The sequence below is a fragment of the Chrysemys picta genome, chromosome 8 (genome assembly GCF_011386835.1).
Source record: "Chrysemys picta bellii isolate R12L10 chromosome 8, ASM1138683v2, whole genome shotgun sequence".
NCBI lineage: Eukaryota > Metazoa > Chordata > Testudines > Emydidae > Chrysemys > Chrysemys picta.
The window spans coordinates 17,722,220-17,737,543 of NC_088798.1; the positions used below are offsets into that span (position 1 = coordinate 17,722,220).

Consider the following 15,324-nt stretch of genomic DNA (forward strand, 5'->3'; position numbering starts at 1 on the left):
AGTTGAAGGCTGCTGTCAAATCCCCATCACTCTTCTCTTCTGCAGACTAGATAAGCCCAGTTCCCTCAGCTTCTCCTCATAAGTCATGTGCCCCAGCCCCCTAATCATTTTCATTGCCCTCTGCTGGACTCTCTCCAATTTGTCCACATCCTTTCTGTAGTGGGGGACCCAAAACTGGACGCAATACTCCAGATGTGGCCTTACCAGTGCCGAATAGAGGGAAATAATCACTTCCCTTGATCTGCTGGCAATGCTCCTACTAATGCAGCCCAATATGCGGTTGCCCTTCTTGGGAACAAGGGCACACTGTTGACTCCTATCCTGCTTCTCATCCTCTGTTATCCCCAGGTCCTTTTCTGCAGAACTGCTGCTTAGCCAGTCGGTCTCCAGCCTCTAGCAGTGCATGAGATTCTTCTGTCCTAAGTGCAGGACTCTGCACTTGTCCTTGTTGAACCTCATCAGATTTCTTTTGGCCCAATCCTCCAATTTGTCTAGGTCACTCTGGACCCTATTTCTACCCTCCAGAGTATCTACCTCTCCCCTCAGCTTAGTGTAATCTGCGAACTTGCTGAGGGTGTAGTCCACGCCATCCTTCAGATCATTAATGAAGATGTTGAACAAAACCGGCCCCAGGGCCAACCCCTGCGGCACTCTGCTTGCCAACTAGACATCACTACCCGTTGAGCCTGACGATCTAGCCAACTTTCTATCCACTTTATAGTCCATTTATCCAATCCGTACTTCTTTAAGTTGCTGGCAAGAATACTGTGGGAGACCATATCAAAAGCTTTGCTAAAGTCAAGGTATATCATGTTCACCGCTTTCCCCATATCCACGGAGCCATTTATCTCATCATAGAAAGCAATGAGGTTGGTCGGCATGATTTTCCCTTGGAGAATCCATGTTGACTGTTCCTGATCACCTTCCTCTCCTCCAAGTGTTTCAAAATGGATTCCTTGAGGACCTGCTCCATAATTTTTCCGGGGACTGAGGTGAGACTGACCAGTTTGTAGTTCCCCGGATTCTCCTTCCTTCCTTCCTTTTTAAAGATGGGCAGTATATTTGCCTTTTTCCAATCGTTCGGGAACTCCCCCAATCGCCACGAGTTTTCAAAGATAATGGCAGATGGCTCTGCAATCACATCGGCCAACTCCCTGAGCACCATCAGATGCATTAGATCCGGACTCATGGACTTGTGCACTTCCAGCTTTTCTAAATAGTCCTTAACCTGTCCTTTCACCACTGAGGGCTGCTCACCTACTCCCCATGCTGTGCTGCCCAGTGCAGCAGTCTGGGAGCTGCCCTTCTCTGTGAAGGCTGAGGCAAAAAAAAGCATTGAGTACTTCAGCGTTTTCCACATCCTCGGTCACTAGGTTGCCTCCCCCATTCAGTAAGGGTCCCACACATTTCCTGACCTTCTTGTTGCTAACATACCTGTGGAAACCCTTATTTCCAGTTAGAACTTTTCTGGCTTCTATTTATTCAGTGTTGTTGTGGCTTTGTATGCTAGCTTAAAGCATTCTCTAGTATCTGGTATCTTCTCCCTGTAAAGGTATTTATAGAACCATATTGAATCACTTCTTTGTCCTCCAACAGGCACTCTTTTCATGTATTGCACGTGGTTCGTAACAAAAAATGTTCACTTTAATTTAAATGAGACTGTTGGGCCCTACTAAAACTAATACGAATGTTATCATTCCATTTGTGCTACATTATAATGATACCTTTTGAAAATATGTTAGCAAAACTTAGGTAATTTTGCACTTAAATTTTTTTCCCCACCACAAAAAAATTCTAAAATGTTTTCAGGTGTTTTTAAAAAATTTTGAATTGATTTTTGTCTCTGCATTTGCACTTAAAAAATCGGTTATGTTACAGGCTTTCTGTAAAATCAGACAATTTTTGCAAACTTGCAATGAAATGTTAATTTTTTTTCAGATTTAATTGCACATATTTCACACTGTTTGTGTGGATGTTAAAAAAAAAAAAGAAACATTTTGAATATTTTTATAACAAGGAACCTGGTAAAATTCTTAGTTCCTTCAACTCCCAGTGGTAGTACACTGGGACTTTGCATTAATACATTTTCCACCGCATTGCCTTTATGTGGACCAAATTCCGTTGTCAGTTACACAGGTGCAACCTTTTTCAAAGGTACAAATGAGAGTTAGGCGTCTGATTCCCACTGACTTTTAGTGGAAGTTGTAGTCTACCTCTGGTAAAAGCTTTTGAAAGTTCCACCCTCATTGTAACTGAGAGCTGAATTTAACCCTCTGGAATGAAGAACAGAGAGATTAAGTTGTACTGGGAGCTACTTTTACCTTCAGGTTTCTGGCTGTGTTGATTAGGCTGCAAACCAATAGGGAATGGCAGTATGTAGTAATATTGAAAATCTTCTAGAAAGTAGGACTGTAAAGTGAGCTGCTACCTCAGACGATTTTCTCCATTGCCATTATTAGGAACTGATACTACGGGATGTTCAAAGACCTTCTTATTTTGAATGGCATGCCTTTGTGCTAAGGAATGTCATCATGTTGTCATAAGTAGCAAAGTTACCATTTTGAATAGGATTTTAGTCTATCTGATCATTCTAGTCATTGCTAGTCTCTCAGTGTATTGGATTGTTGTTTTTTTTGGCTCTGCAGTTGAAATTGTGGACTCAGTGGAAGCTTATGCGAACATGTTGAGGAACATCTTTGATTTCAGTGCGCTAAAAGAACTACTTTCAGGACAAAACCACCTAAAGATTCGCATAGATGCTATGCATGGAGGTATGAAATAATTACTGTCTCCTTATTTTTTTTAGCTATTTCTTGGAGGGAGAAACTTTCATTTAAGAACTAGCTCACTCTTTTTGCTATTTTTTATTTTCCTCTGTTTGAGAAATGCATTGCACCGTCTTTAGTCACCATGAATCCTCATTTGTTCCAGCAGAGCTTTTGGGGAAAATTTTCAAAAGTGCCTGAGTGACTTAGGATCCGGAATGTAATTGACTTTCCTTCCCCCTCCCCCAACCTCCCACATGCTAATTTTCAGTATTTTATTGGTAATGGTGGCAAAAGGGGAGTAGATAGCTTTAGAGGGGCTCTTATAAAACTGAGCCACTTACCACACCAAGTGGAAGACTCACTTCTTGCCTTCTCTAACATAAACACGGAGCAACATGTGCATTTAAAAACAAAACCCTACACTACACAAACAAGTATCCCTCTGGGCAGAGGGTGAGAATGAACCACGCATGACAGATGTTAGTCACATTGTTTAATACCCTACTGGAAGATGCTCAGATACCACAGTGATGAAGTCAGTATGAGAATCTGTGAAATACATAGGTATTATTGTAGGTATGTCATGGGGGGGGGGAATCTTATTTAATGAGCTTGTGTTTTTGCCTTCCTCCCTCTCACTTGGCATACTGGAGACAAAAAGAATTGAACCTCCAGCTGGTCAATGCTGTGGCTGACTGATAACCTCAGAACCCTGGGACAAAAACTTATTGCATATAACACGGAGTAACGCATTTGCCGTGCCTCCTAGCAGTCTAGAGCTGTATTTGGGAGGGAGGTTGTTGGTTTTTCTCCCTCTGCTCTAGAGAGATGAGCCAAATTCCAGGGAGATGGAAACAACTGTGTAAATTACGCTTCTGTGTAAGGAGGGGGGCAAGTTCTACACTGAGGAGAAGGAAGGGCAAGTGGCAGCAGGGGAAACAACCAAAAGGCGAGTATGATGAGGTGAAAGATAAAGAAGGGGCTTTGCTCCACCTATGCAGAACTTGCCCCTGCTTGTTGAGGTGAAATTTACGCCATCACTTACATCACTACTGAATTTGGCCCCTTCTCACTCATGCTGCCTCCCTGATGTCAATGGAGTCACTATGGTCTAATGGCAAAATTTGGCCCATAGTATAGAAAACAAATTTTAACTTTCTGCTGTTTTAATACAGTGTGTAGAAAGCAGCAAAAGCTAACTGGGGTCCTCAGGCCTGTCAAAACTGCAGAATCAGCTACATAGTTGCTGGACCAATCTCAGTTGATGGTGAATTGACAGCTGACAGCTGCTGCTGTAAAGAGAGTGTCATGATATTAGACACGGACAGACTTCAAAAGAATCTTGCTAGTAATCTCATGGTAAATAGAATACGTCCCCTAATAGCAAGATTACTTCCGAACTGCACTGAAAAAAAATTTAAGTGAGGGACATCAGACATGTTGAATCTTTAAGGTTTACTTTTTCTAACTTTTATCTCTGATTTGAGTATTTAACATAATAAAAATACTGTGATCTCAAGAAATGAGTGAGGGGGAACTTTATGGCGGCCAGTGGAAATGGTGCACTGCTCAGGTGTGTCGCTCTCATTAAAACATGAGGCTTTATTTTCTTGAGAGTGAAACAAGGGTGTAGCCCAATCCTGCAACCAGATCCATGCAGGAGGAATTTTAAATCCAGGTAAAGTCCCCATTGAAGTCAATTGGGCTCCACAAAGTGTCTGTCCATCTTGATCTGATTGCAGGATTGGAGCCTTAGACTGTAATTATATAGTATAGAGAGAAATATTTGCTTTAAAAGGCTTGTGTGCCTAGAGACTTTGTAGATAACCTGCCCATGATGTAGCTACAGTAAAGCTTATTATGTGGGGCATTCTCAGCACCCTGTTTCCATCTTCTTCATACCACAATCATGTTAACTCTGAAATTCCACGCTAACTTTTTTTTTAAAATTGCTTTGCGTATTGGTGTGTGAAACACAGAATATCATGCTATATTGTTAGATGTTCAGGGCCAGCCTTCCCATTTTCTCTCCTGTTCCACGGGGCCATCTCATTGACGTATATAGATTGTGAGCTTTTGGGGAGCAGGAAACATCTTTTTGTTGTGTTTTTGTACAGCATGTAGCACTGTAAGGTCCTGGTCCAGGACTTGGACACCCAGGAGCTACCGCAGTATAAATAACACATTGAGTAACTAAAGTGCTTGATCTTGTCACGGGAGCCCCAATCCAGCAAAACATTTAAGCTCTTACTTAACATTAAGCACATGAGTAGTTTCACTGAACACTTTGGGACAACTTGTGTTTAAGTGTCAGGGTCACAGTGCTCTACAGTCCAAAAACCCATATGCTCCCAGTCTATTAAAATGGAACGATCTTCTTCTAGTAGACGAGCAGCCTCTGGCTGAATCGTAGTTCGAACAAAATGTGCAGCTGGTTGAAGTTTAATTTCAAAAAATAAAATGTTTAATGGCTTCCCTTTTTTGCTCTGTTAGTTATGGGCCCCTACGTAAAGAAGATCCTGTGTGAGGAGCTTGGAGCTCCTGCAAATTCTGCTGTGAACTGTATACCTCTAGAGGACTTTGGTGGCCACCACCCAGACCCAAACTTAACCTATGCTGCTGACTTGGTCCAGTCTATGAAAACAGGAGAGTATGACTTTGGAGCTGCCTTTGATGGAGATGGGGTAAATGAGCATGTGGCTGTTCTACAGAACCTCCCATCCCCACCGCACTGTCTAGTTGTTCTTAACTACAAACACTAGGGCACAAGCTTAAAAGGAAGTGCTTCAATTGGAATAATGATTGTTGGATTCATTGATGCACAGTCTGCACTGGATTTATCCTGGGCATAAGCAGATAGAATTCCCATGGATGTCAAAGCTGAATAGATTGTTGCAGTCTAGTGATACTTGGCAAATGGTAGCTCATCCACATGTTATGCAAAGATGCCATGACTAGACATTTAATAATGATGCTCCTGTGGGTGATTGGGATTTTTGCTTGTGATTTCAGTGGGAGCAGAATAGGACCAAATGGGTTACAGCAGCGCTGCACTGATGCCCAGTCAGATGCTCACACAGTACAATTGATAGGAGATGAGGGATTTCCCTCCCATTCTATAGTTATATATGAACAAAAATCGCTTGCTCTAGTTTGTCATTATGACAGTAGTTTGTTACAAAGTTCAGATTATACTTAACAAGCTTTGAAGTTTATGAAAAAACAAGATATTAATGATACAGTGCTGCTTAAATGATTCAAAATGCCACGCTAACTTTAATCCAGTAGAAAGGAACTCTGTGGTGCTGTATGGTTTTTATATGGCGTGCCTGAAAAAGAATGTTTACTCTGATACCTTTGTGCGCACAGTCATAGCTAGAACTGAATTGTCCTCCTTTGTCATCTTCGTTAGGATCGGAACATGATTCTAGGGAAGCACGGGTTCTTCGTTAACCCTTCAGACTCCGTTGCTGTCATCGCTGCCAATATTTTCAGTATTCCTTACTTTCAGCACACCGGTGTTCGTGGCTTCGCGCGAAGCATGCCTACCAGTGGGGCAATTGATAGGTAGGACTCGGGGTATGGGGGTTGACAATTGTTCGTGTCAGTTTTAAACCTTTCATGGGGGGTGAATTGTGCTCTCCCCCAGCAGTTACCATATTAAAACATGCCTGAAACAATATCTTTAGTGGGAATAATGTTTAAAAGCTGTTTTCATAAGATACTCTTTCAAAAGCTATTGAGAACTTGTGGTTGGGTTTTCTTCAGCTTAGACCCTGGTCCTGAGAGATGCTAAGTGCCATCAACACCCATTGAGGCCAATAGGGACTGAGGACACTAACCACCAGATGGAACAATTTGTGTAGTGGGGGTGCTGAGAGCCATTGACCCAAACTGTAAACCTTGTATATAATGGAAACCACTTCAAGGCAGGGGGCAGCAGCACCCCCAGCACCCCTAGTTCCAGCACCTATGCCACCAGAGAACAGAGGCTCAGCAGTTTGCACTCATATGATCAGCTGAAACCTATTCACTACGGGAGGCAGCGCTGGACTGGGACTTGAGGGAACTAGGTTCTGTTTCCAGGCCTGCTGAGTGGCACGGCCTCTTAGTGGCAAGTGCCTCGGTTTCCCAATCTGTAAAATGGAGATAATGATACTGACCTCCTTTGTAAAGTGTTTTGAGATCCGCTGATGAAAAGTTCTACACAGGAGCTAGGTATTTTTTTTTTCTTCTTCTGCACTTACCGATCAGTCCCCTCCCTCCCTTCCCCCAAGGTAACACAAGAATAAAGCAAGGGACGAATATACAAAGGGTTATTTTAAAAAAATCGGACTGACTTGCCTTCACTGTTATGTTAAATGAGATGCTTAATAACAACTAACGTTACTGTTGCAGCATTTCACAAGGGTGTGCTAACAATCCAGCTGTGATATAACTTACCTTTCTTGCCTTTGAAGGGTGGCCAAAGCTACAAAGATCGCTTTGTTTGAAACTCCAACTGGCTGGAAGTTCTTTGGAAACTTAATGGATGCAAACAAACTGTCTCTGTGTGGAGAGGAAAGTTTTGGTACTGGTAAGTTTTTGTTCCTAATCTCATTAATGATGATGATATTCCTCGCATTTAAACACAGTTTAGCTCTTTCTGGAGCAGTGGAATTTATCTTCCATGTATAGGAGTTAATGTTTCCAAAATCATAAAAACAAAATTTGTTTACAAAAATTACTGATGAAAATGTACACAACTGTAAAAGTTCCCTGGTAAGTTGAGTCAGGGAAAAGCTAGTTTTCCTTTCAGGAAGGTCTATTCAGGAAGTTTAAGGGCCCCTTCACTAGCTGGTCATTGGGTCTATGGGGATTAAATGCAATGCTAAATGTATTTTTTCAACTCTTGGTGGCCAGGAAAACCTTCTAAATGTTTTCATTTCTGGGAAGAAATATGGTTTAGTGAATGCGGTTTTATTAGGGGAGGTTTCAGGTTGCTATTAAATCTCTGAGCTTAATAGGACCCTGGTTTTCCTGTTTTAAAAACAAGGTTTGATTTATAAAGGTTAAATTAACACTTGCCTTTGAACTGTCGAAGCAAGGTGAATTGAGATACAAAATGAATATCTTAGTAAATCTATTGGGGGTGGGCATGTGACTTAATACTGCAGTTTTCATAGGGAAATTAAAATGTATAGAACTCCCTTTGCGTAAGGTAACGTGCTGCAAAGTGTGTGGTATTCCAAGAGAAGTTTCAGGGCTAACTACATAGGTTCTTCTGCATCCATCACACGACATCTGAGTCCTCCTCCTTGCTCTAGCAATGCTGGTCTTCAGGGTCTTCATTGCTATGCAGGAGATCAGCATCTGATTCACATAAAAGATCTCTTGCTCTCTCTGGCCCTGATTCAGCAAAGCACTTAACCGTGTGCTTAGAGATTTCGCTGAATAAGGATGGACTTAATCATGTGCTTAATGTTAAGCAGCACATGGTTGGGACTTGTTGTGGCAGCTGCTTGACTGAAGTGCCATCAGCCTCTGATGTGAACTCATCACAGCTGTCTGGCCGTGACTTCATGGACGAGCCTCTGGTTGAAGGATGTTTGCTGCAGTCCTGGGCCGGTCTTTACTGATGATAATGTTTTTAGAGGGCAAGTGCTATTCCTCTGGATGAGAGGGAGGACGACAGTTTTGGAAAAATCAGGGCCTCTCTATAAATGGAGCAAAGAAATCTTGGCGATTATCATAAGTAAAAGTGTTTGAGTCATTGCCCTGAGTACATATGCAAATTCCCTAGTGTGGGTAATGTATGAGAGAGCACCAGAATTGAAGTAAATGACTGTACCTAGAAAGGAAAAGCACTGGATGGCCTAGGGAGTTGCTGGTAGGCTGTGGGATGGTCTCCAGATCAGCGATTTTTCAGGTGGTCCCGGATGAATAGTGTCCTAAAATCGTTGCCATCCGATGCCCCGTGTGAAATGGCTTGGTGGTTTCCATCCAACCCAGGAAAGTGCGCACCACACTATAACTGGCACCCTTTGAGAGCAGGCGAGAGAGTGAAAGGTTTATGATTTTATGACTCCATGGCCATGGAGCCTCTCCTCCCTACAGATCGACATGCTGGCAGGGTTGATGCAGAAGGCAGGATCGCATGTGTTGCACTGACACTGCCTGTGGTGTATCTGCTTTGTGGATAAAAAGAGAATGCGTGTCCAGGGTTGCCAATCTAGCACATAATTCACTTCAAAGAATTAAAGAGGAATGAAATCCTCTTTATTGTAAGTTACTAGGGTAGTATGGAGCTTGACGGAGCATGTGGGTCACATATGGCAATCATATAGTCCAATAAAATGGAAACAAACTTGCACCTTCTGAAATCAATCAGAATCTAAACACAACCTAAAAAATTCTGCATAATGCAAAATGACAGAATTTCAGACTTCTTACTTGAGCACTTTATTCCAGGGATGAGTGGATACATTATATAGGACTTTTATTTGGATGTATGTACACCTCCTGGAAAAGGGTGCCTGTCTATATGCTCTAGGCTCTCTTGTTGTAACTGTAAAATATCATCAGAATAATACCCCCAGTGTAACTAAAGTGCAGCAGTACAATTCAGTATAACCCCTCAATGGTAAACCAGCCAGCTTAAGAAGCTACCGGCCAGAGTTTTAAAGGTATTCAGGCACCTCATCGGATTTTTTTAGGTATTTAGGTGCACTAGGTACTTTTGAAAATCCCACTAGGCACCTAAATACCTTTTTTAAAAATCTGTCCCTAAGTGTTTAGTTCATAGATTCCAAAGCGAGAGGGACCAATGTGATCATCTAGGCTGACCTCCTGTATAACACATGCCGTAGAAGAACTTTCCCCAAATGTGTGTGTTTTGGGGCGGGGGCGGGGGGGAATTAATTTGTCTTCATGTATTAAAACAGTAGTTAAAAACGAATGAGCTCTGTAAATAATATAATCCAGAGGATGTAGTTCTTAAAATTCGTCATATGTGTGGGTTTAAGTCTGTGTGGTTGGCAGCTTGATGGACGAGAGCTTTAACGTGAACTCTCAAGTGAAGGAAATTGTTCAGTTTGTTTCTGCTTTTGCACGTTGCAGGCTCTGATCATATCCGTGAAAAGGACGGGCTGTGGGCTGTCCTGGCGTGGCTATCTATAATAGCTGTCCGCAAACAGAGCGTGGAGGACATCCTGAAAGATCACTGGCAGAAATATGGGCGGAACTTCTTCACGAGGTGAGGGATGAGCCAGGTGATGGCTCACCATGATGAAGCATGACCCTTCGCAGAGAGCAGAACGTGCTCAATCCCCAGCCCTGGGACAGAAGGGAGAGAATGCTAAAAAGGGGCAAGTGCCCTGACTGCTAAATACTGAAAACTTCTCCAAAGCCATGTGAAGTGTATCACTTACACTGGGAGAACCTTGATCTCCACAACTAGGATGGCTTCTCCGTTCTTAACTCAGCTTTGTTATTTCTAGGGCATTGCTGATGTCTCAGCAGTTCAGTTTTACATGCCATGAATATTAAAGCGTCTCTGGGTAAATTTAAAATGCTGGACTGTTAGTGTTAACTCTGCTTTCTGCCCAGTTTAAATTGAAACCTGTATGTTGTTTCAACACCTTCTTTTGGGTATTGATCTTTATGCAGGATTTTTATCATCTATTAGACTAGCATCTGCATTGAGAGCACATATGGCAATTTAATTTGGAAGCTCTTCAGTGATAGAGCTGTACGGGGTGTGCAGCTCCTAGCACATCTTGTTCTTAGTGTGGGGGCCTCGGGCAGTACTGAAATACCAATAAACGATACACCGCAAGCCAGTGCTGTTCTGTCTTACTTCTATAACTGCTAAATTCACCCACTCCAATGTATTCCTTTGTTACTGTTTGTGGGATTTGCTTAACCAACTGTAAGTCTCTTGGGTGCCTGGAACTGAAGAGACCATTTATAAGGGACTAAACCCAACTTTTAAATCAAACAAGATATTTTTAAAGTGGTGGCTCCCAAAACATTGTTTGTCACCAATATAAAGCCTCCCTAACTTTTCATTCTACTGTGGCTGGTTCTAGATATGACTATGAGGAGGTGGACTCAGATGGAGCTAACAAAATGATGAAGGATCTAGAAACTGTGATGTTTGACCGTTCTTTTGTGGGAAAGCAGCTGTCAGCTGGTGATAAAGTTTACACTGTTGAGAAAGCCGATAACTTTGAATACAGCGATCCTGTGGATGGAAGCATCTCCAGAAACCAGGTGAAACTGGAAACTACTTTGTCAATAACTTGCCGTGCTGTTTTTGAAGAATGTGTGGTTCTGACTAGATATTTTCAGTTAAAATTTCAACAAGGTTATCCTTAGCTTTGTGCCAAAAGCTTTATCCCACTATTAAAAACCATTCCCCCGCCCCAGTTACGTGCGTTTTATAACTATAGTCCAGATCCTTGCCTCTGGTTGGTGCTGCCAAGGAGGGACTGAAGGAGGAGAGGCCCTGAAAGCTGTTCTAACCTGACCCAGCTGACAGTGATCCCAACACACTGTTAGGGCAGCCAGGGATCACCATGGTGCAGGGGTGGCCTGTTCTGGCCTCTCCCCATTTCGTCAGCTCGATGGAAGATGGTGTAAGAGCTATGATGATGACTTTGCACAACCTAAGGATTTTTCTGTGCAGGGGAGATCCTTCAGGAGTTGGATTTGCTGGGTTTAGGGCTGCTTTGCACAGAAAGAGTGGGACAAACCAGGTGATGCATGGCTCAGGCCTATAATCTTTAGTTCTAGGTTAGTGATTCCAAAAGGCAAATAAGTTTGTTTTATATCCTGATCCTGTTACTCTGTTGCAAGGCTTTGTTGCCATCTTGCAGAACTCAGGCAGCACTGCAGCCACTGTCAGAGAGCAGCAGTAGCCAAGGACTGAATTCCAGCATTTGAAAGTCAAGGAGCTATTTAATATAATATACAAGATGATTTACCTGGTACTATGCAAGTTATTTAAATAAAATTGCCCTGTAGATGGGTCTGGTTTGCAGCATACTGGGGAGAAGGGCATATTAACTGGAAAGGAATAATGGACAAAAGCTCTGAGAATTGTTACTTTGCATGTCAAACGTTTGAATTATTTTCTTTAAATAGAGTTTGCACAGATGTGCAGTGGTAGCATGACAGGCTGGTATGCAGAGAATCAGAGTTGGTCTCTTGCTCCCAAGCTAGTAATAGGACTAGGGTCTTCATGATACTTTGGATTCAAAAACTGTCATGATCTAGGAAATGCTCAAGAGTGGCTCAGGAGGGACACATAGTCAGCCAGGAGTAAGAGGAACAAACAGGGTGCTATTTGCAACTTCTGTTGCCCTCTGATGAAGAATGACAGGTGAAATGACATGACAGGTTTGCTGGAAGGTACATCAGGTATTTGAAGAGCCATATAAACGAGTGTGTATTAATTTTGTTGTTCTCACTTGCACTTGCTAGGGTTTAAGGCTCATCTTCACTGATGGTTCTCGCATCATCTTCAGACTAAGTGGTACCGGCAGTGCTGGAGCGACCGTGCGACTATACATTGATAGCTATGAGAAAGATGCTCCAAAAATATATGAAGATTCACAGGTAACTGTTGTATCCAGACTTTTGGTACCACTCTGTTCTGCCTTTTCTTAAAAGCTCCCTTCTTTGAGGAGGGCATGACTGAGAGAGCCACTCTGAGCGTAGGTGCTGGAACTAGGGGTGCTGCCGCACCCCCGGCTCGAAGTGGTTTCCATCATATACAGGGTTTACAGTTTGGTTCAATGGTTCTCCGCTCCCCCACTATGCAAATTGTTCCATCCCCTCTGACTATGAGGTGACAACTATTTCAAAAACAGGTGTTACAGTTCCTTAAACCTCTCTACTCCTTATGGAGCAAGTAGGGGGAGGGATAGCTCAGTGGTTTGAGCATTGGCCTGCTAAACCTAGGGTTGTGAGTTCAGCCCTTGAGGGGGTCATTTAGGGATCTGGGGTATACAAAAAAAACCAAAAAACTGTCAGGGACAGTACTTGGTCCTGCTAGTGAAGTCAGGGAACTGGACTTGATGATCTTTCAAGTTCTATGAGGTAGGTATATCTCCATATATAGTTTATTATTCAGAATTCATCACAGTTTCCTCCACAATTACATTTTATTTTGTCTACCTATCTATGTGGTATGCAGCATGGTTGAGTATTTGGTTACAAGCTGGGGGAGACACTGCTTCAAAGCTGAACGATACTTTTGATTGGAGAATTGAATCCCCAAGGATCAGAAAAACATGTAGGAATTACATGTTTTAAAACAAATCCCCCAAAATCCATGGGGCATGGAAGACTATGCAGCCCTGAGATAACAGAATCTGTTGTCATGTTCTGCACTAGATTTAATGTACCTTCTCCAAGGTTCCATTAAAAAAATGGTAGTAAGCTCTCTTGTGCGCCTTCTTAACATCTCCCGTCAATGTCTCTGAACTCTTTTAGGCAACCTGTTAAGCCAGAAAAAAGGAAATAATGTGGTTATATTGGGGACGGGTTACTGTGGTTGAGTGAGTATCGTTTGCCATTTGTGGAATATGGGAAAATCATGATTTCAGAACAGCATAGAACTGAGGCTACATCCTCACTACGGGGGGGGGATAGATTTAAGATACGCAAATTCAGCTACGCAAATAGCGTAGCTGAATCCGACGTATCAGAGCCGACTTCCGCGGCTCCCCCATCGACGGCGCTTACTCCTACCTCCCCTGGTGGAGTACAAGCGTCGTTTCGGGGATCAAATGTTGCATCCTGATGAGACGAGATCATTCGATCCCTGAGAGATCGATTTCTACCCGCCGATTCAGGCGGGTAGTGTAGACGTAGCCTGAGAAGTATAGAAGTCACCAAAGCAGCAATATTTGTTAGCTCACTTTGTAAAGTTCCATAGAATTACTACATCTGTCTTCCTATCTGGGGCAGAATTCACCGTTTGTCTTGGTTGTATAGCAGCTACGTTTCACAACGATGAAATAATAGTACTCCAATCCGTTGTGAATGGGGATTCAGAACTGTGTTTTAGGGACTCAGATCTAACGCCCAACAATCCGTTAGGAGAGAATGAGCACTAAAGGCTCAAGCGGTAACATGCCTTTGGTCAGTGGTTTTGATGTGTCTTTCTCCTTTCGGCAGGTCATGTTGGCTCCTCTCATTGGTATTGCAGTGAAGCTTTCACAGCTCCATGAAAGAACTGGCCGCACCGGCCCCACAGTCATCACATGAAAAGGCTGGGACCTGATGCTGACTGCGTGCAGTGCTGAAACGGCTGGCTGTGCCGAATGAGTCAAACAAAATCATCCAGTCCTTTTTATCAAATTGGTCACTAAAAGCAACGTTAACTCTATTTAAAAGTATTATTTAAACTGATAAAAGGCTAGATGTTATTAATAAACCAGAATCACCCATGTTTACACTGTGTATACTGATGCATTGCCTCTTTGTCACATGGCGCTGTTATAATTTGGGTATAGTCCTCACTTAGCATAGCCTTTTGGTTTAGCAGATGTAATTTTTCTTTCTCTTGCTAAAACAAAAAGCTGTGAAGAGAACAATGAAGCTAAATTCTTCTGTGATAATGGCCTTGTTTTTATCTCATGATGGTGCAAGTACCTTTTCTTGATTATACGTCATTTCTTTTACATGTTATGTCTCGGGGCTTGTCTACATGGCTCCAGCAAAGTGCACTAGACAGGTTTGATTTGTAAAGCTCACTAACATGTTACACCCTAGCTGCCCTATGTAGACCCCCCTCCCAAAAGATACTCAGTTCGTGTTAATACATTCCTGTTTCAAACAGAGCACACCAGAAGGGTTTACATGGGGCAGTTAGAGTGCAACAAGTTAGTTGATCTTTACAAATCACACCCTTCTGTCGTGCTTTGCCATGCTATGTAGACAGTTCCTCAGAAAGTGCAATTACTTGTATTGCAGTTTGGTGTCCCTCCCCCCGCCCTCCATGCCCCGCCTGATAGTTTTCTTTTTTAAAGAAAGAATTTATATAAATTGATCTTTATTTGCCACATTTGGTGATACAATAACCCCTCTATTCAATGCTAATAACGAGCATGAGAGGCTACTAAAGTGAAATGGACCAGTATTACTGATCAGTGCTTTTTGTAAAAAATTGCTTAAAATTGTAATACGTTTTCTTTTTGAAGAAGAAAGATACACCCTGAATGTAACTCATCAAAATGTAGTGTAAGATAGTTGAAATAATAAGATTTCAGGCACTAATAACTACATTGTTTGTTATACTCTTGAAGCCATTAAGCCAAAAATGGTTGCTCTGTGGATGGGAATGGCTTGAATTGCTTTTCCACCTGTGACTCATATGCTTATGTAACCTACACTCATACAGTATGGTGCTCTGTCCCTTCTAGTGGTGGCGTAGCCATATACAGAGGTTGATGAACCTGCTACTGTCTCACTTAACAGACTGGGATCCCATAGCTCAGGCTGTAGAAGCTCCTGCTTTAACATCCTGAGGTTGCAGGTTCAATTCTGGCTGCGGATGATCCATGCA

At 42.5% G+C, this 15,324-nt stretch overlaps 1 protein-coding gene across 4 annotated transcripts in view; it reads left to right on the top strand.

Moving 5' to 3' along the window:
- The window catches only part of PGM1 (phosphoglucomutase 1), a 30,805-nt gene extending 16,586 nt beyond the window's left edge, over positions 1-14,219 (top strand). For all 4 annotated transcript variants that reach the window (XM_005284769.4, XM_065553967.1, XM_065553966.1 and 1 more), the window contains 8 exons: positions 2,646-2,771; positions 5,262-5,452; positions 6,181-6,335; positions 7,229-7,344; positions 9,867-10,002; positions 10,838-11,021; positions 12,234-12,368; positions 13,935-14,219. In XM_005284769.4, the coding sequence (XP_005284826.1) occupies positions 2,646-2,771; positions 5,262-5,452; positions 6,181-6,335; positions 7,229-7,344; positions 9,867-10,002; positions 10,838-11,021; positions 12,234-12,368; positions 13,935-14,024 (1,133 nt within the window). In that variant the 3' untranslated portion in view covers positions 14,025-14,219. The remainder of the gene's footprint in view (positions 1-2,645; positions 2,772-5,261; positions 5,453-6,180; positions 6,336-7,228; positions 7,345-9,866; positions 10,003-10,837; positions 11,022-12,233; positions 12,369-13,934) is intronic.
- Positions 14,220-15,324: the final 1,105 nt, after the last annotated feature.